The sequence below is a fragment of the Parasteatoda tepidariorum genome, chromosome 2, assembly GCF_982258835.1.
Source record: "Parasteatoda tepidariorum strain Cologne lab strain chromosome 2, Ptep-v5.0, whole genome shotgun sequence".
In the NCBI taxonomy this organism is placed as follows: Eukaryota; Metazoa; Arthropoda; class Arachnida; order Araneae; family Theridiidae; genus Parasteatoda; species Parasteatoda tepidariorum.
Genome location: NC_141756.1, coordinates 35,241,730 through 35,257,312, shown reverse-complemented (window position 1 = coordinate 35,257,312; position 15,583 = coordinate 35,241,730). Strand labels below are relative to the sequence as shown.

At 29.8% G+C, this 15,583-nt stretch overlaps 1 protein-coding gene across 3 annotated transcripts in view; it reads left to right on the top strand.

Moving 5' to 3' along the window:
* The window catches only part of LOC107454946 (uncharacterized), a 59,689-nt gene that overhangs the window by 24,241 nt on the left and 19,865 nt on the right, over positions 1-15,583 (top strand). Inside the window, exons 2-5 of one of the 3 annotated variants that reach the window (XM_043040942.3) lie at positions 4,862-4,898; positions 6,602-6,884; positions 8,756-9,085; positions 13,803-13,970. In XM_043040942.3, the coding sequence (XP_042896876.2) occupies positions 4,878-4,898; positions 6,602-6,884; positions 8,756-9,085; positions 13,803-13,970 (802 nt within the window). In that variant the 5' untranslated portion in view covers positions 4,862-4,877. The remainder of the gene's footprint in view (positions 1-4,861; positions 4,899-6,601; positions 6,885-8,755; positions 9,086-13,802; positions 13,971-15,583) is intronic. The other 2 variants (XM_043040943.3, XM_043040945.3) reach the window with 2 other exon arrangements.

The following is a 15,583-nucleotide window of genomic DNA, read 5'->3' as shown; positions in this document are numbered from 1 at the left end:
TGCCAAGTTCGATCCAATTGTCGAACGAGGTCATCAACATTCCGTGCCATATGCAATCGCCTTCCCATCATATCCCAGACATGTTCGATGGGAGAGAAATCTGGTGATCTGGCAGGCCAAGGAAGAGTTAGACAAGCTTGCAGACAGTTCATAGAAACACGTGCCGTATGTGGTCTGGCATTGTCCTGCTGAAAAACCAGCCCAGGGAGCTGCAAAAGGAACGGTAGCTTAGGATGTCGTTGACGTACCGCTGTGCAGTAAGTGTACCTCTAATGACGACCAAAGGGGTTCGGCTGTCAAAGGAAATGGCACCCCAGACCATAATGCCCTGTTGAGGGCCGGTGTGGCGTGCAATAGTGAAGGCAGGATCCCCTCTCTGCCCTGTGAGTCTCCAAACACGTCTTCGATGATCGTCAGGACACAGTTGGAAGCGGGATTCGTCGCTAAAGACTATACGTCCCCAGTCGGCATCATTCCAGCCTGATCGAGCCATGCACCACTGTAATCTGGCACCAAGAAGCAATCGGATGATTGCTTCTTAGTGCGTTGATTTTTTTGTTATAGAGTGTAAATTTCTGATCAAATTATGGTAAAAAGTACTGGTACTTTTTTCATCATTCTAAAATTAATTTTACCATAAAATTTTATTATATCGTAATTTTTACAGTATTTATTTAATAAGAGCGATTTTGTGATTTTACTATAATTATTACTGTAAAAATTATGATATACCAAATTATTTGCGTGTTGCGGTAAAAATGGATTTTACGTTAAAAAGTACCAGTACCCTGAGAGCCGGTACTTCTTAACGTAATTTGATCCGGAATTTTTTTACTATATCTATACTTACTATATCTAAATATAGTCGTAACTAATTAGTAAAAAAACATAAAAATCTTTGATAACTAATAAATTTAACATAATGATGTATTAAAGAAAATGTCAATTGATTTGAGTTATTAAAATTGTTTTTATTGAATATTAATGTCATAATTATGACTGATTCTTTATTGTTTAAATAACCTCAATGAATTATTATGAATTAAAAAGAATTAATAAAATATTTATTTGCAGTTAGCAATCGTTAATAATTTCTTTTGAATTAAATAATTCACTAGAATTAACGATACCTGTCTCTTCAATGCAATTTCATTGTTATAACAGATATCTGTAGGATTCGAATCTGCTCAACGTATTTATTAAATGGTCAACTTTATCCCTAAGCATTATCCTTTCTTATAAAAATAAACGTTGTTGTGACCGTTATGATGTAATTGTTATACCGAGTTGAAGGTTATGGTTGATGATTAGTCAATTTTCTGATAAGTTTGTTTTGGATAATTGAATCCTTTCCTTTTTACGCTTCATAGCAATGCCTTCGGGGTTCTTTTTTTCATTGTTATTTTCAAGTGAAATGAACATCGCTACTGTTATAGGTTCCTTTGAAAATCCAAATATTTATCTACCCCAACAACATTTGAGGTAAGATTGGGAACTTCCTGTCTGTTATAAAAGAACCCTTACACTTGATGTGCCTAAAATTATTTACTAAATCTAACGGTTTACCGAACGCGTACTATTTGTGAAAAATTGGTATACGACTAAATATTACAATTTACAAACGTTTTAAACTACACGAATTACCACATAATAAAAAAAAAATTAGTCAAATTTACGGAAAAAAATAGTTAGCTGGCGTGCCAGTATAAAAAATTTATTTTGCGGAAAAATACTGATATTTGAAATAGGCGCATGTTTCTAAGGCTGATAAGTACTGTTATTTTATGAAACAAAATTTGTTATTTTATAAAATATTATTTTTAATAAAAGTTTTTGTAAAATAACTTTGTCAGCACTGTAGAGTGCAGCCTTTTTACAACCAGTTGACTCTGGAATTCGAACTTGAGTCAGTTTGCTGGGAGTCGAGCGCTCTGTCTCCTACGCTAACGCATCTCTAGTATTTAAGTATGAAGAAAATATTTTTTCGTCTTAAAAGTCTTATTTATTTGATTAATATTTAATTGTAAAAACGTTTATAATAGTGGCCCAAACGTAGAAAAATGTCCGACAATTTAAACTACCAAACAATTTAAAATTTTTAGTCTATTTAGCTTAAAAGTGTTGTATATAACAGGAAGTCACATAAATGTTGTGACAAAATTCTGGAGGAGTTATGACACATCATTAGAATTAAAATTGCATAGGAACCCACATCCAGAAATACCGTTGTGCGCGATTAGGGACGCTTCCCTTGTATGTCCTGGTCAGAAGAATACGAAGAAACACATAAGGAAGCGCCCTTAGTGGCGTATGATGACGTTACCGGGTATGGTTTTCTGTGTAATTGCGCCCTAGCTCCTCTAGAAGTTTGTCGCAACAATTGCGTGATCCCCTGCTATATACAAAGTTTTTAAACTTGTATATTTCGACAAAAAATAGACTAAAATTGTCAGTTTGAGAAATAATTGTAGCCTGGATAAAGAAATAGACAGCAGATTTCTAATCAGTGAAACGAAATTTTTTACAAAAAGTTTTCCCATTCTATTTTGTGTTTTGTATTTACAACTAGTGTATAAAAATATTATTTTCCTTTTTTAAGTTTGAAATATTGTGTATTAAATAGAAACAAGACAAAGAAAATATGATGAGTTATTTTTGTCAGACCATCATCTCTTTGTTTTATGCAAAACTTTCAGCTCATCCTGCTTCTAATGAACAACTTTTACGTTGCCAAAAATAATGACTGAAAGTATTCTTGGTATTTAACCGAAAACGATTTTCAGTGAATTTGAACTCGGTTTTTCCCCATTTCATCGAAGGTGTAACCCAGATCTAAGCAAACAGTCACAAACTTTTCAATCAACACTCTTTTGTTTGGTGAAAAAGGAAATCTTTTCAAATTTTGGGTCGAAATAGGGGGAGGTCAATTTTTAATACGGAAGTGATGGGGGAGGGATATGAGATGCCACAAATTTGTTGCAGGATGGCCACGCTCTGCCGATTTTTGCCGGAAACATGGCAACAAGTTTCCGGCCTTCATCAAAACCAACCAGCGAAATTGTATGTTTTAAACATTTTATGTTTTTTATGTTCTAAATGAAAATAAGTGAAGGAAAATTGTTACGTAAATTTTTATTTTATTTAATGTCTCTTTTATCGCAAGGCTAATTTTTTATATTTTTTTGTATAACTTTGAAACCGTTACGAAGTTTTTAAATGACATTTTTTAAATGTTATTTTAGTTTTCACTTTAAAACTCACGAGAACAATGAAAGAGAAGTAATTTTACTTGGTCAACCTCTTAAACAACTATTATATTTTCGCAAAAACTGTTTTTAATTTGTTTGATTTAAAAGGACCCTGGACGAAGATGATTTTTGAGATTATTTTTTATTCGTAGAAAAAATAATGCACATCATTTTTTTTTCAAATTGAGAAAATATAATTTTTTTTCTCTATTTAAAAGTGAGGTTACTTTTTCCTAATTAATAAACTTCAAGTTTAACTGAAATTTGACCGCACTTTCCCCCGTAAATGTTTTTATTTTCGTACCATACAACAATATTACACTATTCCTACAAATAATTGCAGTAAATTTTAAGCATATATTTTACTGAGTTTGCTTTAATTTGTCTTTAAGAAATTCGTAAATATTTATAAATTTCTTTCTGTAATGATTTTAGGAAATAAAAAACAGAAAATCAGAAATTTATAATTTTGGAAGTTTTGATTCTTTAGACGCTAATAGCAAAAAAAAAAAAAAAAAAAATAACTGAATTAAAAAATAAAAAAAGCTAAATACAAATTAAATGACGGAGAAAAATATTCTAGTATTGAAGTATACATATGAAGTATATATCGTAATATTTTCAGTTTTATCAAGATTTATATTAAGAAAATAAGTATGGTCATAATTATCAGAATATAGTAGATTTTACTCTATTTCTGGCTCAATGTGAATACCAAAAAGCTCAATAATTTATACCGAAGGACTTTGGTAATGATTTCGGTAAAATTTCGGTTTCTATAAAATATGCTTTTATAATCTGCGATAAAACTTGGGAAATGTAAAATTTGGTTAGTTTATCAGGATAACCTTAGAGCATAGCATTAAAACCATTTATTTGGTGGTTAAATTTCCTTTTTAGTACTGTATTTTCCACTATATGTGTGGTAAACGAACTATAATTTTGAAAACCAGTATTTCCGATTAGCCATTTTCTCATGAACAGAACAGTATAATAGTTTTAATACCGTATATTTTACCATACATTACCAAAATTATGTTTCTTTCATTATTTTTTTTTTAATTTGGAAATGTCGTTGTCATACAGCGTGAAAGAAATTTTAGTAGAATTTTTTTTAAATATTGTGACATAGTTTTTTCGAAGTCGTTCTTGTATACTTAATTATAGTACGTTAGTAGAAAATATTAGAATGAATGCATAATTTTCAAAACATTTCTCAAAAAATATGCCATGACTACCCTTAACTTAATAATTTGTAAAATTGCAAATTCTTCAAGATAATTCTCAAAAGCATCAATAAAAAAAGTTTTCAGTTGATTTTACCTGCTATGACGAAATCACATTGAGTTGATATCTTGCTATTCGGGAACAACCTGTTAAAAGATCATTAGAATAACATATAGTTTTGTTCACACTATTATGCTCAATTTTGTTTTGAGAGATTAATAACGTTTTTGAAATTTAATCTAGAATTTTTTAAATTTTTTTTTATGGGAAATAAAAATGTATAGTTTTCTTACACATTAAAAAAACTTTATAAAGTAAATGAAATTTTTATTATGCCATTTATTATTATAAAAATATATTAAATGTATTTAATTTTTTCTTTTCAGGGTTTGGTGAAAGAGAATGGATCTCGTCATATGCGAGGTAAGAAAGTATATATATATATATATTAAATATTTTGAATATTTATAAAACTATATATAATATTTATAACTTACATAACTGCCTTACTTTCAATCACTTACTTTAATTTTTTTTAATAAGGCATGGAAATTCTTTAAAACGTATGTTAAACTTTTTTTAACATAAATATAGATTGGTTTTATCAGGATTTTTGCGGTAAAATACGTGGGAATCTCTTATAGTAGGAAATATTATGAGACCAAATGATATAATAAGAGAAGATTCCCTTATAAGACCCAAATCACAGATACAAAACCTATAAGTCATACAGACTTTCTTTTTGAACTGAACTTGATAATTTTATTTAATAAAATTAATAAAAATTTTAATGGGATCGTTGAAAAATTTAAGGAATCCAATGAAATGGCTAAATTGGGATTACTCCTCACAAAGGTTGTTATGCAAATTTATGTATATTTTTGGTAATAAAAGAAAGATTGAAGTTCATTTTATTATTTTGACTAATGTTCTAAAAATAAATAACAAACAATTTTATTTTAATCATGCTAAAAGTATTACTAAAGTGATATTTTTTTAATCCTTCATACATTTTGAAAAGATCATCTTTAATTTTAATTAAAAGTTACAAAAAATAGTTGATATTATTATCATCTCCATCACTTTATTTAATATTAGTTTAACTTATAACATTTGTAATGTTTCTGTTAAAGGTTCAGGTACTTGTTTTAATTATATTAGGAGGGTCGGGGCGCAATTTTTCAATCCAGCGGTGTTTAATGACTAGCTCTCCTGTTTGGCATTTTCTTAAATAAAAAAAAAAAAAAATAGGATTCTTGACTTTTTTTCCTTTAGTTGAAGTAACAAATTTCGAATGAAATAAAAGCTTGCATTCTAATTACGATCAACTACTACTTCTAAAAAGAGCGAGTTGATAAGAGCTACTGGATAAGAACTACTCGAAAATAATTAAATGATGATTTCTTTTCTATGTTTCTTTCGTTCTGTTTTTTTTTTTTGCAATTTATGTTGAAATGTCCATCCACTTACAAGAAGAAATATCCAGCATCGTACGCTTCTTAAGTTTCAGAAGGGGAGCAACGCAATATTTACTATGAAAAGCATTTGCGATGTTTATTCAAATGCGTTACACTTTCGAAAACAATAACAGTGGTTTTCTAAATTCAAATCTGGTAATTTTAATCTTTTCAGCTTAATCATAAGCAAGAGTCCACATTCTGGCAAACATTGATAAATTAGATTGGGAGGAGTTGCTTCACCAACCACACTTGCCTGATATTGCGTCATTGAACTTCTGTCTATCCTGATTGCTGCAACATTTTAAGTGGAAAAAAAATTTGAAAATTTGGACGATGTACGAAACTCCACCTATAGATATTTTGTTCAAAATTTCAATTTTACCGATTTGGAGTTAAAAATTTGTTCAATGGTGGGAAAAAATTGTTAATGACTTAGTTTTAATTACATCACAAAACTTTTTACGAATTTATCGTTTTTAATTAAATGCAATAATTAAATAAATGAGTAAATAAAAATCCCATTCGGGTCTTCTTAATGTTTCGTTTGGAAACATGTGATAAAATCTTAGCAGCAGATTTTCATTACTAATTTTTTCCTATAAAAAAATAACTTTAATTGTCTAATTAAATTCTTATAGAATTACAAATGAAGGTTTTTTTTTTCAGGCTCCATTGGACAACAGTTTCCAAAAAGAAAAACTCGTGCTCGTTAACAAAGGTTCCTTAGGTCGGCGTCGGAAGCCCTCGCGAGCCAATTTAAAATTGCTTTTGTCACCGTCTACCGATACCTTTCCATCAACTTCAGCCAAGCAAACATCTCAACCGTCGCCAATTAACAATGTAATAAAATCTGCTCCAACAACACCTGTGTATGTAGAACGAAAAATTATTGTAAATAAGAAGAAGGAATATAACCCATCACGTTATTCTAAAATAGGACTAAAAATTGGTAAGATATTTTACTGAGTTCAAATTTTTAATTTTATCAAGCAGATATTGTGTTATGAAAGAAAGGTGTAACAAATATATATTTATAAGAAAAGTACGACGAATAATCATAAAATGTAAGGTAAGAGTACAATGAAAGAAATAATGTATGATGAATAATGATGTTTAGATGTGTTTTTTTCTTTGTTCTTTAAAGTATGTGTAATTAATTTTTTCTCTGACGTGCTCTTTTTAAGAACTGTTGATAATCTATTTCACTATGCAGTTTGTAATCATTCAGTTATAGTTAGTAATATGGATGAGATTTTTAAAATTATTTTTAATGTCTTAATGATAAAATTGTTTTTTTTTAATTAAATATTGTTAATGATTGAATATGTAATTGCTTATGATTATGTAATTATTATAAAGCAATAAGCATTGTTTTGGGAAGATCAGTTGAAGAAAATGGAATTCATTGGGATTCAAAATTAATAGAGTAATATATCACGTTTTAAATTAACTACTGAATACTACTATTAACTATCACTGATTGGAGTGGTTGTATATTTATATATAATTAATATAGAGCAATATGAATAATTCTGGTCAAATCACTTGAGGGAGTTAAAATTTATATGGGTTCAAAATTAAGAGAATTAATTATTTTTTTAATAAAATATTATTAATGCCTGAAGTGGTAGCTCGTATATAATTAATATGGAGCTATAAGAATCATTTTGATCCTCTCATTTAAGGCAGGAGAAGTTAATTGTGCAGGGGGTTCAAAATTAAGGCAATTTTAAGATTTGTTTGAATATTTTCAGACTGCTGAGGAGATATAAGAGAAATATAGTACAAAGGTATCCTCTCAGCTGTTATAATATTCCACGCATGATCCTACGTAATAGTCAATAAAGTCAAAAGGGTTAAAACTGTAAATTCAGAATAGAAAAAGAAATTGGGTTATTAGGGGCGATGATTGTTTGTTTATTTTCGAAGATGAAGAGTACCTGTGGTTTTCTGCAGAAAAACTAAATTTAGTTTTTTTTGGCAATGTTATTTTTAGACTCTGGGTAGTTGTCGGAAGGAATTTCAAATTGCGTATACCATTCACAGCGAGTCACAGGCATGTTTTATAGGATTAAGGTCTGGAAATCTTACAGGCTAATTAGTCTGGGCAAATATCTTCTCGTCCTTTCACTTCTCGCGTTATCGTTTACAGTAATTTGCACTCTTGAAAGTCAAATAAACATAGGGATCAAGGACATCATTCTCACATCAATCTTCCCTTCAAAATAGTATCCAGTTGACCAGCATCATGCCTATCCAGACCATCATAAATGTATAATTTTTGGGCATTGAAATTTAGATAGAGGGTCCCTGATTCTCAACGTGATGAAAAAATAAAGATAATATCATAATCAATTAATATTATTCGAAGCATTGATAGTACAATCATTATTTGATATTTCATATTCTTATTCGTTAAATTTCTTCATTAATTTCTCAAAATTAATAAAAATAAGTTATTTGAAAATTTCCTATTAATAAATTTGCCAGATGAATTCTGACGCTGCTGTTCTGATTGGTTGTAGGACGCATTCTTTGGTCCACCTGAGGTGGTTCATCCGAGTTCACTTAGATAACATTTCATATTCCGCACTATTTCTGGTGTTTTGAAAGACCTTGTAAATGAAATTCCTTACATTTACTTTCGAAATACAATTTAAAGAGAAATAAAAGAAACATAAAAGCTATAACCAGCATTGTTAAATTATAGAGCTCATGCAATTACAGACACTATTTAAGATTCAGTTAGAAATTTTGGCTATTATAATTATACTTTTCACTAGTTAAACATTAAAAAAAAATCCTCTTCTTTTCAATCAGAGTCAAGCTTACCTCGAACCTTTCCAGAACCTAACGAGTACGTGAACGACGCACAACAGTTCACCATCGAGGCAAAATTAAAGCGCAGAAAGTCTGATTCAGGTAGAAGTGCAGTTCTGATTCAAACCTGGGAAAGGCGGACTAGAAGTGATTCTTTTTCTAGACTGACGAAGCCGAAATCTATAACCAGAAGTAAACGATTTCAGAATAAAGAGAACATGGGTGGTGCCACCGTAACACATGACTCCCATTCAACTTATCCTAACCTCAACGGCTGTGCCAAAAAAGACCGATGGTCAAATGGTGGCGAATTCGTAGCCAGTGTTCGAGGTAAGCTGGGACAATTTATTTTTAATTTCATTGTAAAATACAACTCAACAATAAGCAATATTCAAAATATCGAGTTACAATTTAAGCAAGCGTTGAGGGAGAGTATTCGGAATCAAATTCAATAGCATAGTATTGTTCCAATTTTCAAAAAGTCAAGAGATAGCGAGTGAGCAGCTCGAATCTATTTCGATAGTATAGTATCATTGTTTCCCAAATTTACCAATAGATAGCCTGAGAGTAATTGGAATATAATTTGACAGTATGGTATTATTTTTTTCTTCCAAATTTAGAAAAATTCGTTAAGTAGCGAGGCAGTATTCGGTATCTAATTCGATAGTATGGTATCAGTTTCTCCAAATTTTTCAAAAAGTTATTAAATAGCGATACAGTATTCATTATCTAATTCGATAATTATGGTATCAGTTTTTCCAAATTTTTCAAAAAGTCATTACATAGCGAGACAGTATTCGTTATCTACTTCGATAATTATGGTATCATTTTTATCAAATTTTTCAAAAAGTTAAGTAATAGTGAAAGAGTAACTAGAATTAAATTCGATAGTATGGTATCATTGTTTCCCAAATTTGTTAAAAGTCAGAAGATAGCCTGAGAGTAGTCAGAATCTAATTCGATAGTATAGTATTGCTTTTTTCAAAATTTGCAATAAGTCATTAGGTATTCGGAATCTAATTCGATAGTTTGAGATCATTTTTCCCAAATTTGCAAAAAGTCGAGAGAGTAAGCAATAGCGAGAGAGTAATCACAATTTAATTCCATAGTATAATCATTATTTCCCAAATCTGAAAATTCTTGATTACCCGCACTCTCTAGTCAAGGGACTACACTGGATTTCTTCTTCCTTCTCTAAGTCCCAAGGACCCAATTTTGGACTTTTCATTTATTAACATTCAAAATACGCAAGGAAGAATATTGAATAACAAAAACTTCAACCAAAGAGGAAGAAAAATATGTTTTAAAAGATTTCTAAACATTTAACAACACAACAATAAACTAAATAAGCCAGAACTTTAACAGAGTACTTAACAGGACAATAATTGACTTAAACATTATTCATTCAAAAAGTAAGTTAAGTTAAATTTATGTTATTCTTATGTGGTTTACCAAACATTAATGTTATTTTTGTGAAAAGCATCGAAGAATACGCAAAACAAGACAACCAGATGCTAATCTTCTGAAAACATTTAGTTTTTTTTTATCTCTGTTTAACTTTCCCTTCGCCGCCAACCTTGTCTTAGTAATAGAGATGACAAAATGTTCCGGCATGTTCGTGACATAGTTCTGTCGCTCTTGTCTCTCCTGAATCAATAGTAACGAACGAAAGCATACGTTCGTATGCTTTACGCAATTCTTGACCTTCTGATATGCAATGCACCAAAATGTTTGTTTTCCCTATAATCGTGCACACTCCATGACCTTTTGCAAGACAGAATGCATTGTTATTAAGATATTTGTCACGCTTTCTCCTGCTTATTAAACAAATTAACTTAAACAACTTTTTTTTTAGAGATTATTCATGTTTATGAAAATGTATTTTTGGCCTCTCATAATCGTATGAAGAGAAATGCGTATTATAGTTATTGCTTCAAGTTTATTTTTTGTAAAAGTTATTCGTCGAACATAATAAAATAAAGGGAGTTGAGGTTGGGGTGGATGGTAAAATAGCTTTTTACCGATATGAGTGTTCCAAATTTGAGTTTATTCCATTACTGGTTGATTCGTTTGTGTTCCCGGCAAAGTTTGAAATCCGGCGCTCTATAGAAAGAATAGGCATTGTTGATAATGCCAAAAACTAGCCTGCAATGTATGAAATTGTTCATATTTCACACATTTCCTAGACATTCTATAAAATGACACATGAGAGACCGGTAAAGCTTTAAATACATCTCCGATTAATTTCGAATGTAATGAAATGTAATTTAAAATGTCATTCAAACTTACCATGTTGAACCAAGTAGGTTAATTTTTATTTTCAATAATTTATTAACATGAAAATTTTGCTGCTCTTAATAAAAGCACAAATTTTGTTTTTGAAAAACTTAATTTTTCGTCACGTGTTTTAAATAAGCGTTTTAATGGCACTTTTATTTTTTCTACAGAATAACATTTGCCTTCTCGAGGAATGCCTGTTTATTATATAATAGCCATATCAGGACCTTTTATCATACTTTGCTAAAAAGCATGTTTCATTTTATGGAATGCCTAAGTATTATATACAAAGCCTAGGGAAAGTATGTAATAATGTATGTATGTTAATTCCCATATTTTACACTTTGCCTAAAAGCGTCCGGCATTCGATACAATGCCTAGACATACTATAGAATGTCAGCGTTTCATACTTTGCCGATATCACATGTATTGTTCACACTTCTTCGCCTACACTGACCACAGAGCTAGAGATAATCGCCATCACTGGATGATGAATTAAATTTCGATTGTTGCTAGTAAGATGGTTCAGTAGTTTTTCTGTCTATCTACACTGTAAAAAATTCCGGATCAAATTACGGTAAAATGTAGTGGCGCGCAGAGTGTCGGTACTTCATAACGTAAAATTTTATGGAACAAAAAATTTGATGTACCTTAACTTTTCTAGTAATATCTATTGTAAAATCACTGAATCACGGTAATTAAATAATCATTACCGTAAAATTTTACGTTAAAAATGGATTTTAAGGAAAAATTAATTTTACGCATGATGCACACAGGGTGATGGTACTTTTTGTTGCAATTTGATCTGGAAGATTTTACAGTGTAACAGAAATGTGGGATACACTGATAAATTCTTAATACCTCTGGAAAAATACTCCTATAGTGATATGAGTGATCCAAGCTTGATTTCATTCCTTTACTGGTTGATTCATATGTATTGTTCACAATTCTTTGCCCATGCAGTGCTATTGAAAATCTCTATCACTGGATTATCAACAAAATTCCGATTGTTGCTAGTAAGAAAGTTTGAAGGTTTTTCTGTCTATCGGCACTGTAAAAAATTCCAGATCAGGTTGAATAAACAGAAGAACAGGTAGAATAAACAGACACCCAGGGTGCATGCACTTTATAGCGCAAAATTTTACTGAATAAATATCTAATAAATCTTAATTTTTACAGTAATATTTATTGTAAAATCACTGAATCACTGTTTCAGATAAATATTACGGTAAAGTTGACAGTTAAAATAGATTTTAGGGTAAAATTTATTCAACGGATTATGTACCCAGTGAGCCGGTAATTTTACCGTCTTTTGATTTGGAATTTTTTACAATGTAACAGAAATGTGTGATACAATGGAATTTTTGTATGCTCGACATTATATATTCATTATTTCTAGCATTCGAATTAACAAATAATATTTTTCCACGTTATATATATATATATATTCAAAATATTTTTTTCTTTGATTTATTTTTATTAAATTAGTTCTAGCCTCTAAAAAAAGGCAATAGCACAATGAGTAGCTGAACACTGAGTTGAAGACAAAGATTTTATATTTAAAAACTGTTCAGATTATTATCATTAAATTTATACTAAATAAAATTAAATATAAACTGAACTTAAGTTCAATTTAAATTCATTGAAAATCATATTTTCTTTTTTTATTAAATTTGATTTCTAAAATGTTTGAACTACTATTTCTATTATAACTGAGAATTATTGCATAATACAAAGAGCTTTTACTTTTCAATTAACCCATTTTTAGACTTTTTCTCAAAAATGTTTTGAACAAAAAAAGTAAAAGATTAGTCCACATATAAGATTTTCACTCTGTTTAAGGGCTCTACTGTAATATATAGACTATTCTTAAATTTAGAATCTTAAGATATGTTTTTTATTTTTTAAAATCACTTTATACTTGATTTTTGGTGTAACTGTATTTTATTTTAAAGGCATGTTTAAATACAATTAAATTAAAATTAATAAATCAAAATAATCTAAATCATAAGCAATCAACGTCCCCCCCCCCAGCGGGCAGCTGTGAAATTATCAAATCTTGACAGGTCCGCGATGATAAAAAGAGTAGGGAACACTGGCTTAATACATACTTCATATCTGATGATTTGATCATTTGTATCAAATATATGATTCATATATTTATCTGAAATTCTTTATTTACCTACTATTTCTTCATGTAATTTTTTTAAAACATTTTAATAAAACGGTAAACTTTAAGCTATTTTACTGTAACTCAGTTTGCAGGTAAAAGAGGAAAATGAAAGTTCTTTTGAAGTGCTCGCACGCCAAGTACACCATCAAATTTAAAGCATACAATCATCAACTGATTTCTATGATAAATGTTTAATTTCTTTTTTAAATCTTATAAATCCGTTACGCTTCCCACGAGAAGATGGAGATTAACATCAATGATTATAGAGCTCTTGGAATTATTTAAATTGCGTCCTAATTTCACGATGCCATAGTTTTTCTACCGTTAACTATCATTAATTCTTTACGAAACTCTTTGTCTGATGGTACATTTGGATGCATTCTATTAAAAATTGACAAAACATATTTTATATTGTTTTATTTTTAATAATTCAAACTGAACTTTTGACAAATAGCTTCTTGCAACCGTAAATGCAATTTTGTAAGTACAAGTCATAAGCTCCTATCTAATTTTTGAAATTATTTTAAACCATTCAATATTGCAGTAAGTTAAATTAGCGTTGCATATGCAATTGACTAACGTTACTTACTTTTCTAGATGGTTATCACAACGGAACAATGGTTCATCGAAATGCCGTTAATGATTTTAATCATCGTAAAGTCAACACGCAGCCGCATCTCAATCATCGTAAATCAGTAGAAAAGGAGCCAGAATGGGTTAGTCTGAGTCGAAAACTTCGTGCCAAATTTGCAGAGGGACATATTGGTATGTAATATGCATTTTTTTATTCTTATTATTCAAATTAAAATGTTAAAAAATAGTAACCGGCTTTTCTGTTTTGGATGTTAACGTTATATTTTAATGTGGCTATTTGTTTCACTGTGCTTAAATTATAACGCTTTAAAAGTGTACAGAAAAGTGCACTGGAAATCAAAATGGTGTAAAAAAAATATAACTTTCGATAATTAGTTAAAAAATCTATTAAAATGTTAATTAAAATTTGATTCTACACGCTCAACAACACTGAAAAATGCAACTGCCGGCTTGAAAGTTGAAGTGCTGAAGGGGTAATTTTGTTGGCGAAATTCAAATTTATTTTAAAGTTACTGCCATTTTCAGCAATTTTTCCTCGATTTTGTTTCTTTTTTTCTTTAAGAATTATGATTTATCAATTTATAACCCTTAAAAGATGAACAGAAAAAACTATTTTTATGTTTTAAATAAAAAACCTGTAATAAATTTCGTCCAGGAACCTGTAAATGTTGTGTAAAGTGCGTTAAAAAAGAAACAAACCACCCTGAATATCGTTTAGTATAATGATCAGATTTGAGGACTCATTATTAATGGTTCAAGGGAGTGACTTAAAATATGCTAATTGCAACACTACTTTAAGTTACGAAATCAGATACAAAAACATACTTACTCTGAATAAACATAAATTTTTTTGGACGTATTTGGATTTCTGAACCCCAAAATATAGGGGAAAGCTGCAATCTGGTAAATATAGTCCCCACAGTTTGGTCAGTCAGGTAAATATAGTCCCCAAGTTTAAGGTGTCCACCTTAAAGTTAATTTTAATTTTGCTAAATTTACCATAACTCGAGAACTTTTGAAACACGTTTAAAAATTTTTGCGCACAATTACAGAATTCATTTATCCAAAGATAATTACTTACAAAATATAACTTTTAGAAAAATATTTATTATTTTTTATTATTTTATTTAATAACATTCGAAAAGCTTTTGAATTGTAAGGTATACGGTTTTTAACATCATTTTAAAGAATGTAAGTTTCGTTGGCAAAATAGAAATCTGTTGATAGAATAGAATAGAATTCGATCTCTCAGGAACTATTCAACCGATTTCACACAAATTATTTTATCATGTAAAGTTACGTGCCTTAAAATGATGTAAAAAATTGTATACCTTACAATTCAAAAATTTTTCGACTATTATTTAATAAAGTAATAAAAAATAATAAATATTTACTAATTTTTTTTTGCTTGGAATTATCTTTGAATAAACGAATCTTATAACTGTGTGCATAAAATTTCAATTTGGTTAAAAAGTTTTCGAGATATGGCGAAATACGCAAAAGGTAAAATTAACATTAAGGGATCCAAAATTCAAATTGCTCTCCTGACCAAACTATGGAAACCGTATTTCCCAGATTGCGGCTAGCCCCTTTATTTTGGAGGTTAGAAATCCGAATCTGTTGAAAAAGGTATGTTTTTTCAGTACATTTTTGTGTCTGATTTTGCATTTTAAAATTTCGTTTGTACCAATTAATTAAGATATTTGAGATCACCCCTTCGAACTATTGCGAATGACTCCTAGAACATGAAGATCCGATCATTAGATCAAAAGTTATTTAGCGTG